Source organism: Halichoerus grypus, chromosome 7 (genome assembly GCF_964656455.1).
Source record: "Halichoerus grypus chromosome 7, mHalGry1.hap1.1, whole genome shotgun sequence".
Lineage (NCBI taxonomy): Eukaryota > Metazoa > Chordata > Mammalia > Carnivora > Phocidae > Halichoerus > Halichoerus grypus.
The window spans coordinates 112,200,527-112,222,255 of NC_135718.1; the positions used below are offsets into that span (position 1 = coordinate 112,200,527).

The 21,729-nt window shown below is 40.1% G+C and overlaps 2 protein-coding genes across 6 annotated transcripts in view; one reads left to right on the top strand and one right to left on the bottom strand.

Annotated features, from left to right (window-relative positions):
- The window catches only part of RGL1 (ral guanine nucleotide dissociation stimulator like 1), a 242,914-nt gene extending 234,359 nt beyond the window's left edge, over nucleotides 1–8,555 (bottom strand). For 2 of the 5 annotated variants that reach the window (XM_078078067.1, XM_036076690.2), the window contains exon 1: nucleotides 8,112–8,553. The gene's annotated coding sequence lies outside the window, so the exon portion shown is untranslated. Of the gene's footprint in view, nucleotides 1–8,111 lie in introns of all 5 variants that reach the window. The other 3 variants (XM_036076709.2, XM_036076671.2, XM_078078068.1) reach the window with 2 other exon arrangements.
- A 212-nt stretch (nucleotides 8,556–8,767) lies between these two features.
- ARPC5 (actin related protein 2/3 complex subunit 5) lies at nucleotides 8,768–16,912 on the top strand. Its single transcript, XM_036076663.2, has 4 exons — nucleotides 8,768–9,111; nucleotides 11,483–11,555; nucleotides 13,572–13,748; nucleotides 15,535–16,912. The coding sequence occupies exons 1-4, from the start codon at nucleotides 8,969–8,971 to the stop codon at nucleotides 15,595–15,597; spliced, it is 456 nt and encodes a 151-aa protein (XP_035932556.1). The 5' UTR covers nucleotides 8,768–8,968; the 3' UTR covers nucleotides 15,598–16,912.
- Nucleotides 16,913–21,729: the final 4,817 nt, after the last annotated feature.

Below are 21,729 nucleotides of genomic sequence, written 5' to 3' on the forward strand. Positions count from 1 at the left end.
ATTACAAGAAAAATGTATATCCATTTGTAACTTGCTACTAAATTTTTTCTTTAAAAAAAAAGATTTATTTATTTTTAGAGAGAGAGAGCATGCACTGTGGGGAGGGGCAGAGGGAGAGAGAACCTTGAACAGACTCCCTGCTTAGCAGGGAGCCTAATGTGGGCTCCATCTCACAACCTTGAGATCATGACATGAGCCAAAATCAAGAGTTGGATGCTCAACCAACTGAGCCACCCAGGCACCCCAAATTTTTTCTTAATATATGTAAAAAGTAATGCTAAGCTAAAATAAGATAGTTTTGCCATTAAAAAAAGCTTAAAGCAGATGGGGTAACTGGGTGATGGACATTGGGGAGGGTATGTGTTGTAATGAGCACTGGGTATTATATAAGACTGATGAATCACAGACCTGTAACACTGGAACAAATAATAGATTATATGTTAAGTAATTGAATTTAAATTAAAAAAGGAAAAAAAATTTTTTTAATTAAAAATAAAAAGCTTAAAGCACATAGTACTCCATGTCAAAGGAGGAAGTGGAGGAGGAAGAGGAAAAGAAAGAAAAGAAAAATGTTTAGAAAAGAAATTTCTATTGTGATTAAAATAAACATCACTAAAATTTTTAAAAGAATATTCTATTGTTAACATGAAAAATTTTATAGAATTATTGGAATATAATTACATTGTAGTATACAGTAATTATTATTTTAAAAAGTACTTAAGTTTATTATTAGATCATGAAATCATATGTCTACAATCTGGGATGTAGAGTCAAAAAAATAAAAAAAAATCATATGTCTACAATCTGGGATGTAGAGTCAAAAAAAATAAAAAAGACCCAACGCGACAAATTCAGCATCTCTATCCAGGTGGGCAACTGAGCTAAGAGCACTGGTAAATCTGAGGGGTTTGGAGAAACAGCTCTGAAGCTTCTGCCAGGTTGGCCGGTGATGTCCTACAGCAGTTGGGAAGGATCTACCCACCTTATAGGTTTCTTAAAAAAAAAGAAGAAAAAAGTAGATTCAAACACACAACCTTTATGAATCTACCATGATGCAGGTTTGGCTCTCAGTTTTGTAGGTTCAACTACCTACTTAGTCAATACAGAGAGAATGAATCTATTAATCAGGGCAGACCTGGATTAATAAAGCTCCCAAGATTGACATGTAAAAACGGAAGGCTGTGTACTGATTTCCAGTGAGACTTACAACGGGATATGCAACCAGATAATTCAAGTGGTCTCACCTATACAGCCTCTCCATGCAGAGAAGCTACCTGAGAAGCCAAATTATAATCAGAAGGTTGCTTTGTGGATTAGGGGAGTTCATTATTTGAATCAAATGTTTAGTGCTATCACAGTCTGCTTACCAGGGACACTGTGCCTAAAATGGTGGGCTCTGCCCAAGGGCACCTGACCCCCGGACAGTGTTTAAGTGGGGGGAGACTATAGGAGACTACAGAAACCTTTATAACCAACTCCTGTCATGACTAGTATCGATTCTCTATAGATGTTAATGTTTTATCAAGCTACCATCTAATCCTGCTGGCCTGGGAGCAAATCCTATCTCTTTAAACAGCTGTTACATATCTTTTTTGATTCAAAGCACATGAAATCCAAAAAGTTTAGCTCAAACAATATCATGTTATGCATCTTATTTCCAAAGGTTTTAAGGAAAACTACATGGTAACTTATATTAATTAAAAATAATATTATGACTGCCTAACATTTAGTGAGAACTATGTCAGGCACTTTTCTAAACAGTTACATGTATTAACTCATTTAATGCTCCCCATAATCCTATGAGGTAGGTATTATTATAATATCTATTTTCAAATAAGGAAATTGCAGCACAGAGAACTCATGTAGTAAAGGTTGAGCTAAGATCAAACCCAGGAGCTCTAGCTCCAGAATCCCAGTTCTTAATCACTATGCTTTAATGGCTCTCAAAATAGCAACAACATGGACTCACTACAAAGCCTGGGAAAATCAATACCCGTTTTTACCCACACTGAGGCCTTTCTGTAGTTCTGCTCAGACTATTGCATCAATAGGCATCCTGTAGACTATGGGAGCTAGGGAGGCTGGTGGGCTGGGCTGGAGAACTTAAGTAGCTCTAGATCCCAGAGTTTTGGCACCCTCCTCATCCCCTACTCCTTGTTTTAGCTAGAGCCTCATACCAAACATACGTCCTGAGATTACCTTAACTTGATGTCTCTGACTCTCAGGGATGTACAAAATCACAGACCTGAGGCAATGGAACATTGCTTTATTACTCTATTTAGTTAATTAAGTGGAATTGGTGCCTCAAAAAATTAAAAAGAGAATTATGTGATCCAGCAATTCTGCTTCTGAGTATATAACCAAAAGAATTGAAAATGGGGTCTCAGATATCTGTATACCCATATTCACAGCAACATTATTCATAATAGCCATAAGTAATCCAAGTGTCCATCAATGATGAATGGATAAAGAGAATGTAGAATATACATACAATGGAATACTATTTGGCCTTAAAAAAGAACGACATCCTGACACATGCTAGAGTTGTGAATGAATCTTGAGGAAATCAAACTAAGTGAAATAAGCCAGCCACAAAGCAAAAAACAAAAAACAAAACAAAACAAAAAAAACAGGTACTGTATGAATCCACTAATATGTGGTACCTAGAGCTATCAAATTTATAGAGACAGAAAGTAAAATGGTTGTCTTTGGGGGCTGGGAGAGGAGTGGGGAATGGGGAGTTATTGTTTAATGGTACAGGGTCTCAGATCTGCAAGATAAAAAAAGGTCTGGATATGGATAGTAGGGATGGTTGTACAATAATGCAAACGTAATATTACTTAAAAGTACACTTAAAAATGGTTAAGACAGTAAATTGTATGTTATGTGTATTTTGCTACGACTTAAAAAAAAATTAAGTGGAATTATTCATCAACACCTACTGATCTCTTCATATACTAAAAAAAGTGACATCTTTTGTGATAGACTAAATATTAGGTAACAGGCTCTCTGTCTATCTCAAAATACTGAGATAAGGTGGGGAAAGCTCACAAGTACCTGAAAAACAAATGTCTTTTAAAAAATCATTACAATAACAAGATTTTTTAAGTTCACAGTTTAGAGTTCATTTCAAGCTATGAAAAGCCCTGTGTAGGTTTATGTGGACCCTGATACTTAGTTATATCCTTATTTTTAGCACAAAGGTAAGCAGTACAGTTGGGAATAATGAGAAAGACTTACTGAGTAGACAGTGGTGATTAAAAGCACAAGCTTTGGAATGTGACATACCTAATTACCATACCAGTCTGCCATATGCTAGTTGAGTATCATTGGCTGAGTCACATAACCTCTCTCAGCCTTTGTTTCCTCATCCATAAAATGGACACACTAACTCCTAAGCCCTAGAGCTACTCTGAGGATTAAATAATGTAAATAAAGAGATTGTTTACCAAGTCTAACACAAAACAAACATCAAGCAGTTGCTATTGTTTATAAAATATTAATAGAATAAGGATAGACAGTAGAAAAATAGGAATTGCAGGATCTTTCAAATTCTATCAAAACTATAAATTTTATTTTCTGTAAGAAGTAAAGATCTATTACTAGCATTTGTAACAATAAGGTTGGGGGAGAAAAAAAGTTTGATTTTAATATTTTGCTTAAAGCAACAAGAGAAGCAATAAGTCCATGGTCATGCAAGATATTAAAATAATTGTGAGAAAATATTTTGTGCAACCTTTTGCCAAAAAATTGGCAATCTAGATAGAATGCATGATCTATTATGAAAATATAAATTCTAAAATTGACTCAAAAAGAGAAAAATCAAACAAGTCAATAACCACAGAAGATAGAGATGATCAAAGATCTAACCCTAAAAATAGGAGCAAGTCCAGATAATTTTGCAAGCATATTTTATAACTCTCAAAGAAAAAATAGCATAGAAATTTTCAAACTTTTCCAGAGCATAGGAAAGAAGGTGGAAATCTCAATTCATCTTACAAAGCTAATACTAATCCTAATATCAAAATTGAATAGAGATGGCATAAAGAAATACCATGGGTAAATCTCACTTATACATATTGATTCTGAAATCACATAAAGAAAATATAAACTAATCCAATCTATCAAGTAATTAAAATAGTAACCACAATTTATTCTAGAAATGTGGGAATGGTTCAGTGCAAAAATATATATATAAATAGGGGCGCCTGCGTGGACCAGTCAGTTAAGCGTCTGCCTTCCGGCTCAGGTCACGATCCCAGGGTCCTGGGATTAAGCCCCTCATGGAGCCCCGCATCAGGCTCCCTGCAGGGATCCAACTTCTCTCTCTCCCTCTGCCCCTCCCAAACACCCTCCATGCTTCCTCTCTCTCAAATAAATAAATAAAATCTTTAAAAAATATATATATATAATTCATTTTATATTTGTAAATTAAAAGATGAAAAATAATATGGTTTTTGTTAATAGGTCCCTCAAAAAAAGCATTTGATAATTTTAGCAGTCATTCCTAAATATCCTAAAACAATAGGAAATATAAACCGGTAAAATACCAACACTATTTCCATTAAAATAGAAACAAAACAGGAATGCCTAATATCACCCAGTTTTTCACACTGTTTTTGATAGTCCAACTAATGCAATAAGAAAAAAAAATAGGGGCGCCTGGGTGGCTTAGTCGTTAAGTGTCTGCCTTCGGCTCAGGTCATGATCCCAGGGTCCTGGGATCGAGCCCCGCATCAGGCTCTCTGCTCGGCGGGAAGCCTGCTTCTCCCTCTCCCACTCCCCCTGCTTGTGTTCCCTCTTTCGCTGTGTTTCTCTCTGTCAAATAAATAAAATCTTTAAAAATAAATAAATAAATAAATAAATGAAAGTGATATAAATATTAGAAAAGAAAATGTAAGCTATCATTATCTCAAATATTGTGATTATATACTATGACAAGAAATGCAACCTTTAAAAAACTGTTAGCATTAATAAGAGATCCCAGCAATGGGAAAGAATACAGAATAAATAAATTTTTAAATCCATAGCTTCTCTTTATATTATCATAAGCAGGTAAAAAAAATAAATAAAAGAGTCCCATTCAAAACAATGTTTAACAAACAAGGTTTATTATTCCATTTAGCACTAAACGTTTTCCCTGAGACAAGAGTACAGATTAAAAATTTTTAATCTTAGAAGCACTAACATATAAATAAATACAGGTCCCATTGTGAAATAGTTCACCCTAACTACCCTACCTTAGTGTGTAATCATAAAGTTATATAAAGCTAAAATAAATCACAAAGCAAAAATTGAAAGTTTGGGAGGCTGGTGGTTCAACATAGAACCAGTTCATTTGGATATTATGTACAAGCATGAGACCATACTATAGTCTAGGTAACATGCTAAAAAATCATTTTCTATTGTAGTAATTATATTGCTAGAGAACAATGGTATTACATCACCATTACCAGAAGTGAATCTTACTTATTTATTTTATATTTATAACACATCTGATATATTTGATTAACACTGGCCTCGCTTCCATTTCATTGCTGTGGGATTCAATCAATGTCTTCGTTTGTTAAGTATTTAGTGGCAAAGCTGGGTAAAAGAAACACATGGTAGGTGGAGTACTCAGCTTAAAATATCTGAAAAGAAAGACCTATTATAAAATAGTTTTATCAAAATACTTTCTAATTAAAAAGATCCTTTACTCTTTGCATTATCACAGATAATAAAAAGGAGCTATATACTATCACACAGCATTAACCTTGAGAAAATTCAGACTTAGTCTTACTTTAGTATTCAACCAAACCAGGTTATCTGCACAGTAAATAAGATGTCTTAAAACCTTATGGATCCGTTATTCCAGGGATAAACACTCATTTGGAAAATTAAATAGGGAGAATAATATTATCTAAAATGAATTAAGTACTATGATTAACATAAAAATTTGTAATTCGCAAAAAAGTGCAATAATGTGTATTATCTAATTAAAGCATAATTAAGGACAGGTTTCCACACACACACACATTTCCCTAAAGCTTTATAGATTTAACTGTTAGTTGATTGGGGTAGGGAGGAAATTAATGTGTCCATTAAGAAATACTCAATCTCTAAATATGATTGCAAAATTGTCAGATTATTAATTCACTGGATAGAAATGTTTTGCATACTTACTATGTACTAGGTACTTATCATTGTGAGACAATAAAAAATACCACATTGGCAAAGGACCTTTTTGACATTATTACATCTCAAAGGTATTATGCATTATGCAACTGAGAATTAATTAATTATATTTAACACATTCAACATATAGAACAAAATTCTGAGTAATCAAATCAATTATACCCTTGAGCAACTCGATTTTTTAAATTCCTCTTATTATTCCCTTAAGTTGATTTCTACCCCCAGGATTCTTTCCCAGTTCTAAAATAAGAGAATAGAGACATTTCCTAAATAAGACCTAATACAAAAGAAGAGAAATGTAAGAGAAGGGATACATTAGTCTTAAATCCTTGTTTCTGTTTGTTCTCAATAGCGCTTCTAATGTTCAATTTTCTCTTCAAAGAAAATCTTGATTTAGAAGAACAAAAGAGTACAATCATCTTTAACATCAAAAGAAGTATACTGTTTAGCTCTTACCAAAGTTAGCAAAAGATTGAAACTGAGGAAGAAATATTAAAATAAATTTTTATTGTAACTTATATAATGCCACTCACCATGGTAATTAATGGTCTGACACTTTGGTATATGACTTTTTAAAATAAATATTACCAACAGGTAGAAAATTTTCCTTTGCTCTACGAAAACAAAACGTGGGGGAGTGTCCATGTTTTTGCTCATAACTTGAATCTTAATTTAAAGAAATGTCACTTCCACTACCTAAATGATATATTTTCTAGAAGGGTGATTTAATTGAGAAGAGAAAAATGCCACATTGCTTCTTCCTTCCAAGAAGAAAGGATGTATTCCATTCCTGTGAACTTTCTGCCTCTCCATATATATATATGTATACATATGTATACATGTCAATGTAGATATATATACATATATACATATGTATGCATATCTGTCCAACAAATGTTTGATTTTGAGATCTCTCTTCCTATTCTTACTGATTCATTATGTTCACTGTGACTTTCAAACTGTCTGCCTTTCACATTTTATTCATTCATCAGTGAATAATTGAGTACCTGAATGTATTACGTACCGCCTGCATGCTTAGCATTATATCAGATGTGAAGGAAAATACAAAATAAATATAAGACAAGTCTTTGCCCTCCAGAATCTTCTGATCTCTTCCAGGAGCAAGATAAAACAATTAAGTAATTCATAAGACTAGTGCCAAAATCAATGGTACAGGTAACATGCATTTTACATTTATGTAGAATTTTAGAGCTTCAGAACACTTTCCTGTACTTAATCCTCAGAACAATCTTGTGAAGTACACATTATTAGCTCCACTTTAGCAACGAGGAGCCTGAAATTCAGAATTTTAAGTGGCATGCCTCAGTCAAATGATTTACAAGTGGAAGTCAAGACTTGAGCCAGGGTTTTCTGACTCTAAGTCCAGTGCTCTTTTCAATACAGCACAGGAAACCAAGGATTGGGGTATTCACAGGGCAACAACCGGCTTTCTGCTAGAGGTGGAATCGAGCTAGACCTGATAGGATGTCAGGAAAACACAAAGCTATCTGAGCAGCGTCCAGCTGAATGTCCAAAATAATTTTATTCTGCAAATATTTTTACTTCAGGGTTATACACACAGCACAACTACCATTTCTTTAGTGTTAGTGCCTTTACCTCCTCAGTAAGAGCTTTGCTCTCAGAAATGAGGATGTCAAATGTAACGAAAAGCTGGCCTAGCAGAATCATAAAAATCTGAAGTCACAAATATAAATCTTAAAGATCTGGTTTCTACTAATCCTCACACGTTTTGTTTCCCCACAGCACCGGAGAGCCTAACTCGCCCCTATCCTTTTCTAGCATTCTTGCTCCAAACAGGCACTTATTTTAAGATGTCAATGACTGACCCTACCCCAAATTCCACAGGTTCGCCCCAGTTTTGCCACCCCAGCCCCTGCCCAGAACCTCCCCCTCCCTCCCAGTGGATATGATACCTAGTTCAGGCTCTGCAGGTGCCGTCGGGATGCTGTCACACACCACTGACAGGTAAGATATGACCTTTCGACTCCGTCCTTGGGGACCTCCCGCTGGCCGCGCAGCGCAGTTCCAACCCCGGAAAAGGGGCTCCCGGCTCCGGAACGCAGCCACCGGCAGCGCACTGTCCGAAGTGATGTCTCTGACAACTAGAACGACGCTGGGCGCCCGGGCGCTCATCACTCCGCCCCATACTCCTGCCAACTGCAGGGGACTTGGTCCGGCAACCGGTCCATCACACCTCAGAGGCAAGTCCGGGCCAGCCGGACCTCACGCAGGTCCCCGAGGACAGGTCGCTGGCAGCAGCGGCGGCAGCAAAAGCCACCCGCCCCCAGTGCCCATAGCCGCCAACCTAAGACCCCCCTAGGCTGGACCGCAGAGAAGCGTTGCTATGGAAACCCCCTGCGGATCACGTGATGCCCTCGGACGACCAATTGCCTCTTACCTCTGCCCGCGGCACCGCTTTCGGCCCTCCCTCCGGCCCACCCCCTCCCGCCCCCGCCTCCTTCGCCCAGCCCCGCCCCTTTCCTGCGGAGAGCCCGCGCCTGCGCACTGCGTCCAGCGCGCTCCCTCCCTCGCGCGCGCTCCCCGGGGAAAGAGTGGGGGAGGCGTAGGAGGCTAGAGAAGAGCATGAAGCTGAGGAGGAAGGAGCGCCGCCTGCGCGCAGGCCCAGAAGCGCCCGAGCCCCGGCTGCCGGCGACGCCCCAGAGCGGAAGAGGGAAGTGAAGGCGCCAGGCTGCGGGTTCCTGGTGGGCTACGCTTACCGAGGTAGAGGCAGCAACCGAGAGGAGGCTTCTGCCACCGGTCCGGATCGGGGATGTCGAAGAACACAGTGTCGTCGGCCCGGTTCCGGAAGGTGGACGTCGATGAGTACGACGAGAACAAGTTCGTAGACGAGGAAGACGGGGGCGATGGGCAGGCCGGGCCTGACGAAGGCGAGGTGGACTCCTGCCTGCGGCAATATCCTTGCGTCTGCCGGCCTCCCTTCCCCACCCGCCCCTCTCCCGGGACCCCCTCCGACCCCGGGGCAGGGGCGCGGAGCTGCCCCCAGCGGCCCATGACTTAAATCTGTCTCTTTGGGGTCCTCCACTCTTGAGAGGGCAAGGGGCACTCCCATTTCTAACCGAGTCGCCCCGAGAACCCAGGGTCCCGCCTCGGAAACTTGCCCTTCCCGGCGCGCCTTCCCCGCCCAGATTCCTCAGGTTGCGGCCGGAGTTGCTGCCTCCGGGAACTGGCGGGGCGGGCCGCGCCCTCCCGACGCGGAGGGAGGCATCTGGTGCTGCCCTCTGGCTCTCGGGGGGCGCTTAAGTTGTCCTCTCCAGGACGGTGATTTCCGGAGTCACCTCGGCTCCAGAAATTTGTGATTGGGAGGAGCAGGCTGCTTCTGTTTTGGCGGTTTGGTTTTGGCAGGGTTAGGAGAGTTTATTCCTTGCTGGGAGGGATGGGGCGGTTTGCAGAATTGAGGCCCTCTGTCTGTCCTTTTAGCCCCTGGGCCTTTTTTTAAAAAAATCATTATTTAAAAAGAGAAAGGAATTTGGCAAGATAAAGGTTGCAAGATAGAGAATTTGTTAACCGGGGGAAAGGGAGTGTGTACAAAAAACCAACTCCCAAGAAGGAAGCTTGTAGGCTTTTACCTGCTAAGCAGGGGACAATGGAAAGAAGACAGGGATGGCATATGGAGAATCCCTGGAAATATTTAAAATAAACCCCAGTGAATAAAATAGACGATGAATAAAATAGACGATGAGTCATTTGTACAAAGCAGAATCATTTTTGTAATCCTGAAACCGTTTCCATTTCAGTTAAAATGTGGCTGTCAGTTCCTGGTTTTTGTTTTTGCATATTTGAATATTCATAAATTCGAGTGAGCATTTGCATCACATCTTTTTTAGAAAAATGTAAATGTTGGAACAACTCATGCTGTAGTTTTAGAGATTCTCAGTTACTGAATTCACTCAGTTCTAATTATTCTTGAATGTATTCATAAGGTAAGGAAGACTCTTTAAACCCTTTCCTCATCAATGTCCTATTAAAGTATAATGGGGAAATATGAGTGAAAATATTGGTTGTAACTATATCTAGTCTTAAAGGCACCTAAAATACAGCACTAAACATTTATCAGCATACAGATGTTTCTTTGATTTCCACAACTTTCACAGTCAGCTGTTGCTATTTTGCATTATTTAAATACTTAAACGCTTTAGGTCTTAAAAATGAGCCAGTCTGCAGAAGACGTGCTTTCCTAGAAGTTCGTTAACCCTTGAAAATAACAGCTTACCACCAACTATAGGGGTTTTTTGTTTTGGGGGGTTTTTTTGGTCAGACCTTTTTTTTCTTTTTCTTTTTCAAACATAAGCAGTGAACATTATTCTGTCTGAAAACATTCTTTGTGATGGATAAATGATGTGAACTAACTTTAGGTTGATGGGTGATGACTCTTGACTGGTACTGCTGTATCCATATAATGGATCTGCTTTTTAATCACTTTATCTAAAAATAAAAAGATAATTGTCTCTTCTTCTCTTGTTGGAACCAGAAGAGACAAGCTCTGGGTCAGGCCCTACGGATGGAGGAACAAGTGAACTCTGTGTGGTTTTCCTTTTAGGGGAATGACTGTATATTCTGACAGTCTCATTGGCCTTCCGAGTCTCGTACTTGCTAACGCACTGGTGCTTTCAAAGACTAAATTTAATAGGTATGACCTAAAACAGTTTTAATAACCTTTATGAAATATAAGAGAAAATACACAAAACAAAAATTAAGCTTCTACCTAAATGTCATTGAATTATTACATCTTTTGTAATGCCTCTTTTCATTAATATTGAGAGATTGCTGATGTATATCATTTAGAGTGCTAGAATAGTCACCAGCATTTTCTGCCGGAATTCAATTCATACACAATATAATTCTAGCAAAAGTTTGGTCTTTGTTTTTCCAGTTAGAATCACATAAAAACACATTTTGGTTGAGGATATGCTGTTTCATTTTGGGACCTAGTAATTCTGAGATACATATAATTTTTTTAAAATATTACTGGATAATGTTTGCATATGTGTCTTACTGGAAAATAAAAGGCTATCAAAGTGTTCATTTAGTAATTAGAGCCAGACAAGAACTGGTCTTTGCCTTATTACGTGCTCCTGTGTTTTCAGTATTTTACATTTGATTGACATCATTGAAACCAACATACTGAGTTTTCCAATATTGAACATAGTGACTATGGTAATTTTTCTTTCTGTGTATAAAATCAAGTCTTAAGAATCAATGATACCTGGTAAACAATGCTTTCCTGAGAGCTGCCCTATGCCGCTATCCCCTTAACCTCCATCACAGGAAACATGACAGCCGCCCTCCAGGCAGCTCTGAAAAATCCCCCTATCAACACCAAGAGTCAGGCGGTGAAGGTAAGTCACACACACAGTGATCTCTGCTGGTATCTTAGCTTTCTTACCAAAATCCTCTGAAGTGTCATGAAAGCAACAAATATTTTAACCATTTATTGTCTTTGACATGGACGAGCTTACTATGTAGTTTGATAGGTAAAAATTTATGTATTAAAAATAGCACTCTAATACTGAGTTATGAATATAAGAGAGATCATTTTGGTGTGTTTAATGGAGGCACTCGGGCTGAATTTAAACAAAGGCCTGAAGAATAAACAAAACTTGTACAAAATAAACAAGATTCTATTTGGTTGCTTTTTAGAAATCTTTCTAAATTATGCAAGTATTAAATGTTTATGGAAAACTCAAAGAAGTGAGGGGACAAAAAGGATAATCATCATCCCATTGCCCAGAGATAATCGGTTATTACTTTTTGGTGTTGCTATATGCTTATAGAGCTTTTGTATTAGTTGTGTTTTGTTTTGGGGGGTTTTTGGTTTATTTGTTTTTTAATAAAAATGGAGTTTTATAACTGGCTTTTTTTTTTTTTTTTACAATGTACATGAACATCTTAAGTTTATTTCTATAAGATCTTTTTTTAATGGCTGCGTATACATATGCTGCAGTTTACATATAACTAATCTCCTTTTGTCGTATATTTAGATTATTGACCTTTTGTTGTTGTGAACAGTACTGAAATGAACAATTTTGGGTAAATTGTTAATTTTTTCCTTTGAATGAATTCCTAGAAGTGAATCGCTGGGTTTTAGAATGCACATTTTTTAAGGCTTTTGGTACAAGCGGTATTGCCAAATTGCCCTTCAGAAAAACATGACTAACATTCACTGCAGCAGTCTTTTCGGAAGTTCTGGAGAACGTATTTACTAATTATTTAAAATGAAGCCTAGAGCTCTGGACCCATTGTCTGTAGGAGCCCTAAGGATCTCTTTAATTGAATACTAGTAATAATTTAGGTAAATGCATAATAATTATCTAGGCAACAATGAGAGGAAACATTTTCTTTGGTTTTTGAAAGTGGCGAGGGACGTCATTGAAATTTCAATTTTACCACCTTCTGCTTTTATATGGGTGAGTTTTTATCACAGTTTGTGGGTGGGAAGTTATAGCTGTGGTTGTTAAGAATATTTTTCTAAATTGGGTAATTCCATAGTCTTTAAACTGAAGACAACAATAGGTGGTAGAAACATTCTGTAAACTCCTGATCAGTAGGAATGCCAAAGATACCACTCTTTCTTGAAAAGGCGAAGTGAAATTGTTGAAAGGGTAAATTAAGTATTCTCTTTGCTTGGCTTCATGGGTGAAAAAATAACTTTGCTCTTGGAACAGCCTTTTATCAAAAAAAATCATAAGTGAAGATCACTATATCTTATATCTTGACGGTAGATATAAAACTTAAAATAAGTCTTCTTAAAAGCTTATTCTTACTATTTTTGAAGGATGGTTCAGGGTAGAACTGCACTTCATTTTTTCTTTGTCTTCAGGGTTTTTTTGAGGTCAAGAAGTAAAATTTAAATATTGATTTAAGAAAATTGTCAAGTTATCACATCTGTTTGTAAGCAAATCCTTTCAGCTCTCCTTCAAACATGTCAAGAATCTGTCCCCCTCCACTGCTCCCATTGCTAGTAGCCAAAGCCAGCCTGTGTTATTGCAGTCCCTTCCAGACTGGTCTCCCGGCTTCTGCCTCGTTCCCTGCCCCCCACCAGCCCCACATCAGCTTGTTCTCAACATGGCAGCCAAAGGGATCCCATTAAAATACAAGTCAGATTATATCACTGTTCTCAAAACCTTTCAACATCTCATTTCTCTTATGAAAACCAGAGTCGTCACAGTGGCCTGTGGGGCTTATGTGGTCTGTCTTCCCACGACCTTTCTGACCTCCTGTCCTACTATTCCACCATATCGCTCTGGCCCCCAGGGAGCTTCATGTCCTTCAGGTCTTAAATGTCACCTCAGTGTGGCCTTTCTAGAACAACCACTCCACACCCATATGTCTAAATGTTCTTTCTTTATCCCCAGGATCGAGCCGGCAGCATTGTCTTGAAGGTGCTCATCTCTTTTAAAGCAAATGATATTGAAAAGGCAGTTCAATCCCTGGACAAGAATGGTGTGGATCTTCTAATGAAGTATATTTATAAAGGCTTCGAGAGCCCCTCTGACAATAGCAGTGCTGTGTTATTGCAATGGCATGAAAAGGTAAGTTATGTTCTCTCACCTAAATAATTATTTTGATTTCTTGGCTGTACATCTTTGTTTTTACAAATAAACGCATGAAAATGAACGTTTAGATTTATGCTTACTAACCTTGATCTTAAGAGATTCTGATTTGCAGCACACATTCAGTGATGAAAACACACACTACAGAGAGAATAAAACTCGTCTTGGTCAAGTCACTTGATGGTTCATACACTGTCAAATAAAGAGAGCTAACTTTTATGGACAGGGTAACCAGACCTCCCTGTTTTCCCAAGACGGCCCCAGTTTATGCCTGTTGTCCCAACGTAATTATGACTAGTTCCCTTTCACTCTCCAGTACCAGTTGGAGAATAATGTATATGGTCATCCTATTCAGGAACACTTTCCATTTGTCAGTCACTGTACCATTAGTTGATGTTTTGTTAGGCCTCATAATGACCCTATGAGGTATATAAACATCTTTATCATCCTCAATTTAGAGATGAAGAGCCTACTTAAAAACCTAAGCAACCTGGTTCCTGTCCAGTCTCAGGATCATAGCAGACATTGGTGGAGCACTTACTGTATTCCAAGCACTCTCCCAAGCACTTTATAAATATTAACTCCTTTAATCTTCATAAAAATACCAGGAGGAGAAGCTTGCTATCATTCCTCTTTTGGTGGATGGGGAAACTGAGGCCCACGTTAAGTCTTCATTGCTTCCTAACATCAGTCACCAGTTTTTGCCAGTCTGTCTGCTAAATAATTCTCCAGCCATGCACACAGATACCCTTCTGATGGCGGCTCTTTGCAGCCTCTCTCCCAGTCTGTTGCTGTAACTTGCTACACAGGCCACCAGCTACCAGTTGTGTCTCCCTCGAATCTGTTCTCCACCCAGTCGCCAGAATGCTCTCTTAAATCCAGATCTACCCTGTCAGTCACCTGCAGAATGAAGCCCAAGTTCCCAAGTCTAGCCCCTCCTCTTCTACGTTGTTCTTCCCCCCGTGCTCCAGCAGTGAGCAGCATAATAGTATGCTTTCCCAGAATACACTGTACTGTTCCACACCTCTTGACCTTTGCACAGATTTTCTGTCTGCCTGAGTGCCTCCTCACCCCAGTGCACACCTCTGTCATTGCATACATTATATTAACATGCTCTCCTTATATATCTGCCCCTTCCCGGTAGACCAGAAGGTGCTATATCCCTGGCATCTAGCACGGTACCCAATACACAAAAGTATTCAGTAAGTAAGCCGGAGCTTTCAATTCCTGATAATGTACTCAGGACTTGCAGGTTTTGAAGGTAAAGTCAAAATTAAAGTTTCTAGTTCTTAGCTATCAAATAATACATTCTTAGCTTGGGGGGAATAAAAAGAATCTGACAAACTGGCTAATCTAAATGGAACTTAGTTGGGTAGTTGATCCCAGTTTGAATTTCTTCCTGACAGTGCTAAGAAGAGAGCAAAATCAAAGTCCTAAATTGACATGTGAGCACCCGTTTTAGGCAAGCTCATGCTGTAAATCCTTAAGAACATCCCATAATGTGAAAACAACATGCTAGACCGTCAGCTAGTGTCCCACTGGCATGTGGGTGCATGAGGCAGGGACTCCGAAGGTGTGGGTCGCTGTGTCCCCAGTACCAAGAATAGTGCCTGGCACATGATCGGTGTTCAAGAAATGTTTATGAAAATTAATGAATCCAAAGCCGATAGCTGCACACATTCCTCCTTTAAGAAAAATGTTTTACTTGGTATGAGAATTGACCCTTTATGATTCCGTCAGCATTTACATTTTTGTTCATTTTTAGGCACTTGCTGCTGGAGGAGTCGGGTCCATTGTTCGAGTCCTGACCGCAAGGAAAACCGTGTAGTCGGCGGGAACTGGACAGCCCGTGGGTGTGGGAGCTGCTGGTACAAAGACCAAAACAACCAAATGCCACCGCTGCCCTTCGGGTAGCATCTCTTTCTCTCAGCTTTGCCTTCTTGCTTCCTTTTTCATATCCGTAAAGAGCAAAATCACATATCAGTTTTCCTTTCATGAAAATTGGGATAATAGAGAGGAAATGTTTATGAACAGGAGTGTTTCATGCTCTCAAAAACAATTTTGGTGTATACATGTCTGTATATAGTATAATTTGCCTTCAAGTTTAATTGTGCAATTTTAACCCCTATCGGCTGGTGGGGTTTTGTTTTGTTTTGCATTTTTTTTTTGAAGTGTTTTGTTTTGTTTTTGACTAATAGTGAGAAATATGATCAGAATTTGAGGCCAGTTTCCTAACTCCTTCCTAGCCAGGAAATGATCTTTATAAAAAATATATTTGAGAAACTGGCAGCTATTAACATTGCAAAACTGGACCATAATTCCCTTATTTAAGCAAAATGTGTTTCTGGAACAAGTGGTGGGTGAACACCACTCCCAAGTTCCAGCTTTGTTTCTGCTTACCTCCAGATCATGTGAGCTTAAGTACGCTTTTTCCTCTCTGCATCCAGTAATCATGGCCTCTCGATTTCTTTGTGGTCTCCAGGGTCCAGAGCAAGGAGTCTTGCTCTACAAAAATGTATCTATGAAATGCCAGAGTCTGTTTGGCACGGGCATAAAACTTTGTTCTAATAATATGACCCAATTTGGGGAAACTACTCCAAATGAGAAAAGACATGGAAACAATGATGAAGTTCAAACTCTGGGCAGCCTCTGAATGAAACGCTATTTTCTTTAGAAATATAATAGCTGCCTTAGATATTATGAGGTATATAACTAGTGTTTAATATGCCCTATAAATGTCTTCAGTGTTCTTCAGGGTAATTAGGATCTTAAAAGATTTGGTTCAGATCCAGACACATACACATTCTGTATTTTAGCTCAGTGGTTTTCAAAAAAGGAAAATGCCACACAGCAAAAAGTGTTTACTTTGTTGGACAAACCAAATCGGTTCTCAAAAAATGACCGGTGCTTATAAAAAGTTATCATTCAGTAACTCCAAAACAAACCACCTGAATGCATATGACCAAGAGGGAAATCAGCTTGTGTTTAGTATTTACATTGGACACCAGTTTCGTAATCACTGTCTTACATAAAAACTGGTGGAGAAATTCTATAACCTCTTTGCTGTTTTTGATAACTGCTTTTTGTTTTGTTTTGTAAAAATGGTAAAAGTTTGGAAAATAAAATGTCAGTGTTGAATAATTTATTTTTCTAACTCTTATTTTAATACTTATGAACGTGTGGTTAATTAAGAGAGAAGATTCCCTGTTTTCCCAGCAGGTTATGGTACTCTTGACAAGAAGTAATTTGGTACAGAAGGTTTCTAAAACTCCTTTACTCACATATAAAGGAGTGGAGTAAAAGAGAGTCATGGATGAAGGCAGGGCACCGCCAGAGCCTTTGGAATGAGTGATTCCATAGCCCTCCGGATGCCAGCTGAGCACCCGAGTATCACTGCCCAGAGACCGAAACTAGAATGTGCCGAGTAGCCTAGCAGCTGTGGTCCGTTACCCCCGGACTGTACACCCTTTCTCACAGCGCAGCCTCTCTTGTCTCCACACCAGCCCTGATTAGATTCCTGCTTTAAAGCCCTAGAAACCAAACGGGCAATTCAGAGGGCGGTGAGTTAAGAGAAGCAAAACAATAGGTAGTCGAGTAGGTACAGCATAACCCCTTACAAACTTGAAAATGAAAACAAAAGTGATATTGCAATATTTCTTAAGGTCATTTTCATGACTATCATGTTGTTGAAGAAAGTTCTGGAGTTCCATATTTTATAGTCCCCAAAACAGGTGTGTTCGTGATCTGTCAGCCTGTCGGCTTCACTAGGAGAGAGTAAAAATATTTAACCCTTAGGGCAACATAGGGACTGACTCAGAGCAGATGCCGGCTGGAGACCCCTGGCTTCCCTGATTCCTCTGGGCTGGGAGCCCCGGTGGTGCCAACCATGCGTGGACCGGCGGGGCGGGTGGGGGTGGGCTGTCAGGATGATGGCAGAAAAAAGATACAGATGCTAAGGGGCACTTTCGGCACAAAAGCAGTTCCTTCCCTTCCATTCCCTTCTACTTGAATCTCTGGGTTTTTTGGTTTCATTGTAGCCATTTTCGTTTGTTTTGCTCTTACCATTTTTAAAGGGAGGGAAATGGCACACATCCCCTTTCTTGGTCATTAGGTGACCGCACGCACCATGTAGGCGGCAGTCACATTTGATAGTAAGTGTGCTGATGTCTTAAGGAAACCCAGCGACATATATGTGCAATCAATCTGTAGATGGTGCAAATTAACCAAGATTTATTTTTTAAGCGTTTACTCTGTGCCCAAGGATCATGAACGACATAATGGAAGAGTAATAGTAAGTTAGTAATAACTTCACTTATAAGAAACAGGTATGAATAATTTTATCCTCTAAATATTTTTGAGCATTTCTTAAAATGCCAGTTGTGTTTAGAGAGTTCATTTCGAAGGAGTCTGTTAACACTGAGACATCAGTAATCCTGCCTGGGTCCGTGTGGCGCAGGGTTACGTGAGCTTTATAAAAGAAATGAAACCTAACCCACATAGTTAGAACTCAAATAGCAGGAAACCAAAGGCATAGTACCCCCAGCATACCACGGCTTTTAATTTCCAAAGCAAGATTCTGAGTGAGAGTAGTGGATTAAGACACAAAAGCCACCCTCTATTGAGTACTTAGGATGTGTCCGACCCCTTGTATATTTTATCTTCAGAACTGAAGCTTAGAGAATATATATAAGATCCCATGGTTTGTAGGGGCAAGAACGAGAATTCCAACCCCTGTCTGCCTGACTCCAAGGTTATACCACACTTTTCTCTCAAGTCTGGTGCTTGGGGAATACAGATATTTCCAGGACAGGTGAGGACTGGGGCTTTCTCTAGAAATCTCAACCCTGGATGCACGGGGGCTACCGCTGAAAGGAAAAACCCACTCAGGAGCCCTTCAGAGAGGTGAGAGTTGACAGGCGCCGAGGTCAGAAGATTCGAGGAGGTACACCCAGCAGCCAACAGAGCATAGCTCTTTCTTCACTGTGACTTTTACTTGCCTTTGATGATTTTTAAAGTTGTGAGGTTAGAATTCAACACTCATAACATGCCTAACTCCACTAGAAAAGAGAAAAGTGGCTGAGGGCTACTCAAAGCATGTCATTTCTCTGTGTCTTGCTCTTTATGCAGTTTTTTGGTTTTGGGGGTTTTTTGGGGTTTTTTGGGGGGGGTGGGCAGAGGGAGAGGGAGTGAGAGGATCTTAAGCAGGTTGCATGCTCAGCTCAGTGCAGAGCCCGAGGAAAGGCGGGGCTCAATCTCACGACCCTGAGATCATGACTTGAGCCAAAATCGAGTCGGACGCTTAACCAGCTGAGCCACCCACGCACCCCACTCTTCATGCAGTATTTTCAATATGTTCTCTGTTTTCCATGTTTTCACAGATGATATATTTTAACTAATAAACTTCTATTTTAATTAGTTTTGTCCTAATTCCATTTAGGAAGAACCAGAGCCTCAATCCCTCATTATATTAGCCAAGCTCAATACATTGTTGGTCATAACTAAAAATTATTTGCCTAATTGAATTCCTCAGAATCACTTTGGTCACCTCCACTGTAATTGGCCGGTGCCCCATTTTGGAGGTACCCCAAATTGGCAGCTTATCTCTGAGGAGGATCCCAGAGTTGCCCTCATACTGATTTCAAAGCCAGTTGAGGGTTAGAGTTTTTGCAGGAGAAATCCTGGGAGATGGGACATCTCTGAGGTAACTCTGGGCTGGAGGAAATCTGAATCAAAATCATAAACCTGTGTGGATAAGGAACCAAGGCACCGCTCACCAGGCTCGATGTCAACAACAGCGACTCCACCACGTTCTTTGCGCGTGGCCCCACCACACGGGGGTGGGTTCGTATGGGTCTGGAGAAACCTTAACTGCTGTTGTCTACCTGCACCCTTTCTTTCTTTCTTTTTTGTTTTAAGATTTTATTTATTTATTTGACAGAGACACAGTGAGAGGGAACACAAGCAGGGGGAGTGGGAGAGGGAGAAGCAGGCTTCCCGCCGAGCAGAGAGCCTGATGCGGGGCTTAATCCCAGGACCCTGGGATCATGACCTGAGCCGAAGGCAGACGCTTAACGACTGAGCCACCCAGGCGCCCCTCCCTGTACCCTTTCCACTCCTTGTTGGCATTTTCCTGCTCTGCTCTCCTTCCCTGAATCATTTTCTCTCTTCATTCCTGCAGCTGCGGCCTTCCTGCCCTCTTTCGTCTCTCTACTCCTCGGGCCTCCTTTCCTCCTGCCCCGGCACTCAGACTCATTGCTGCTGATTAAATATGTGGCGCTGCAGATTGGTTCAAGTACGGCCCTCCCACGATTCTCCACCTGACTCAAAATGTTTAAACAGCTTCTTTCTAAACCACGAAAATGCTGGGTTTTATTTCCATAGGTTGCTTTGGACAGCAATTGGGCAAATAACCCAAAATTTCAGACTTGATTTTTAAATATTTTCCCCCTTTAGATTTACAAATAATTTCACCTTACAGACACACACACACAAAAAAAAGTACAAAAGAGCCCCGAGGTGTCTGGGGATGGGAAGACGAGCCCAATAAATCAAATTGGCTCTGAACATTTCAGAGAGGGGTGCCCAACAACAAGGCTGCTTCTGTCCATAGTCCTGCCATGGGCCTTCCCCCCACCCCATCTCCACCTCAACCCAGTATCACTGATAGAGGAATATGTGAAAACCCCAGTTTCAAAATGTCCTGTGTGCTAGAATGCAGGTGCCTGTTGAGCGGGTCTGGGACACACAGAGGTACCGCATAGCATCTGCCTCAAGGGGGTGCTACTTCCTCACGGTGATGAGCCAACCACAAGCCACGTGGGATGGCGCTTCCCCTCATTTGTTTTCCTTCATTTATGTTACTTGGATGTTTAAGTAATAAACACAAATTTTCTGTGTTTACATCTCTTATTTCTCTAGGAAACAGTTCCCTAAAGGCTGTCTACATGAAAGACAAATTGAAGAGTATGCGGCTCCTGAATCCCACTATCCAGCGTTCTAAGACTCCCCTATTTTTCAGCCCAGCATTTAGCTCATGCTCTGGAGGAGACACGCTCTTGAACTTTCTACCAGACTGTGCAACCTTTCTGAAATCACAGTTGTGTCTTACTTACTCTCTGCAATCCCTTGACATAGTCAACGCTCACCATTGCATCATATTTGCATCATATTCATTGAGCATCAGTATGCTCACATGGATTGAGCAGGGTCATCTAAAATATCCTGAGTTATTATTTTTTTTATTGAGATTTTATTTGTTTGAGAGAGAGAATGAGAGAAAGAGAGCATGAGCAGGATGAGGGGCAGAGGGAGAAGCAGACTCCCCGTTGAGCGGGGATCCTGAGGTGGGGCCCGATCCAGGGACTCGGGGAACATGACCTGAGCTGAAGGCAGATGCTTAACACACTGAGCCACCCAGGCGCCCATAAGATACCATGAGTTATATGCAGGGGGTCCTGGGGTGCCCGGATAGGAGAACATATTCAGGGGCATATAGTGTCACCAGAGACAGTGGCTGAGGGACAGAATTCCAGCTCACATCTGGCCGGCGGTGGCATCCAGGGAGTTTACGTGGAACAGCTTTCATTATTCTGTGGCATCACCTTTAAGGTCGGAGACGTGTCCCAACACTTTTTGGTTCCGTTAAAGGTAAATAAAGGTGGTTTCTGATCTTTTGCAATTACAAACAATGCTACAAAAAATCATTCCTGACTCTATTTAGAATTTTCTACTGTCAACCATAAAAGGACAATACCACTGAGTAACATTGTGTTTCCTTTTGTTTATCCAAAAATTGAATCAAGATTGCAGAAATACCTCTAAGTTAAGATTTTCTTCAATTTGATGACTGAGTATTCATTGACCTATAATTTTATAATTTTATTCATTTTCATTTTTGTTCATTTTTTTTTAAGATTTTATTTATTTGACACAGACAGAGAGAGCGAGAGAGGGAACACAA

Bases quoted from the DNA above. Each gene is read 5' to 3' on its own strand.
- ARPC5 (XM_036076663.2), top strand. From the start codon at position 8,969: ATGTCGAAGAACACAGTGTCGTCGGCCCGGTTCCGGAAGGTGGACGTC. The intron at 9,112-11,482 runs ATATCCTTGCGT...AACCTCCATCAC, and splicing joins GTGGACTCCTGCCTGCGGCA to AGGAAACATGACAGCCGCCC. The intron at 11,556-13,571 runs GTAAGTCACACA...CTTTATCCCCAG, and splicing joins CCAAGAGTCAGGCGGTGAAG to GATCGAGCCGGCAGCATTGT.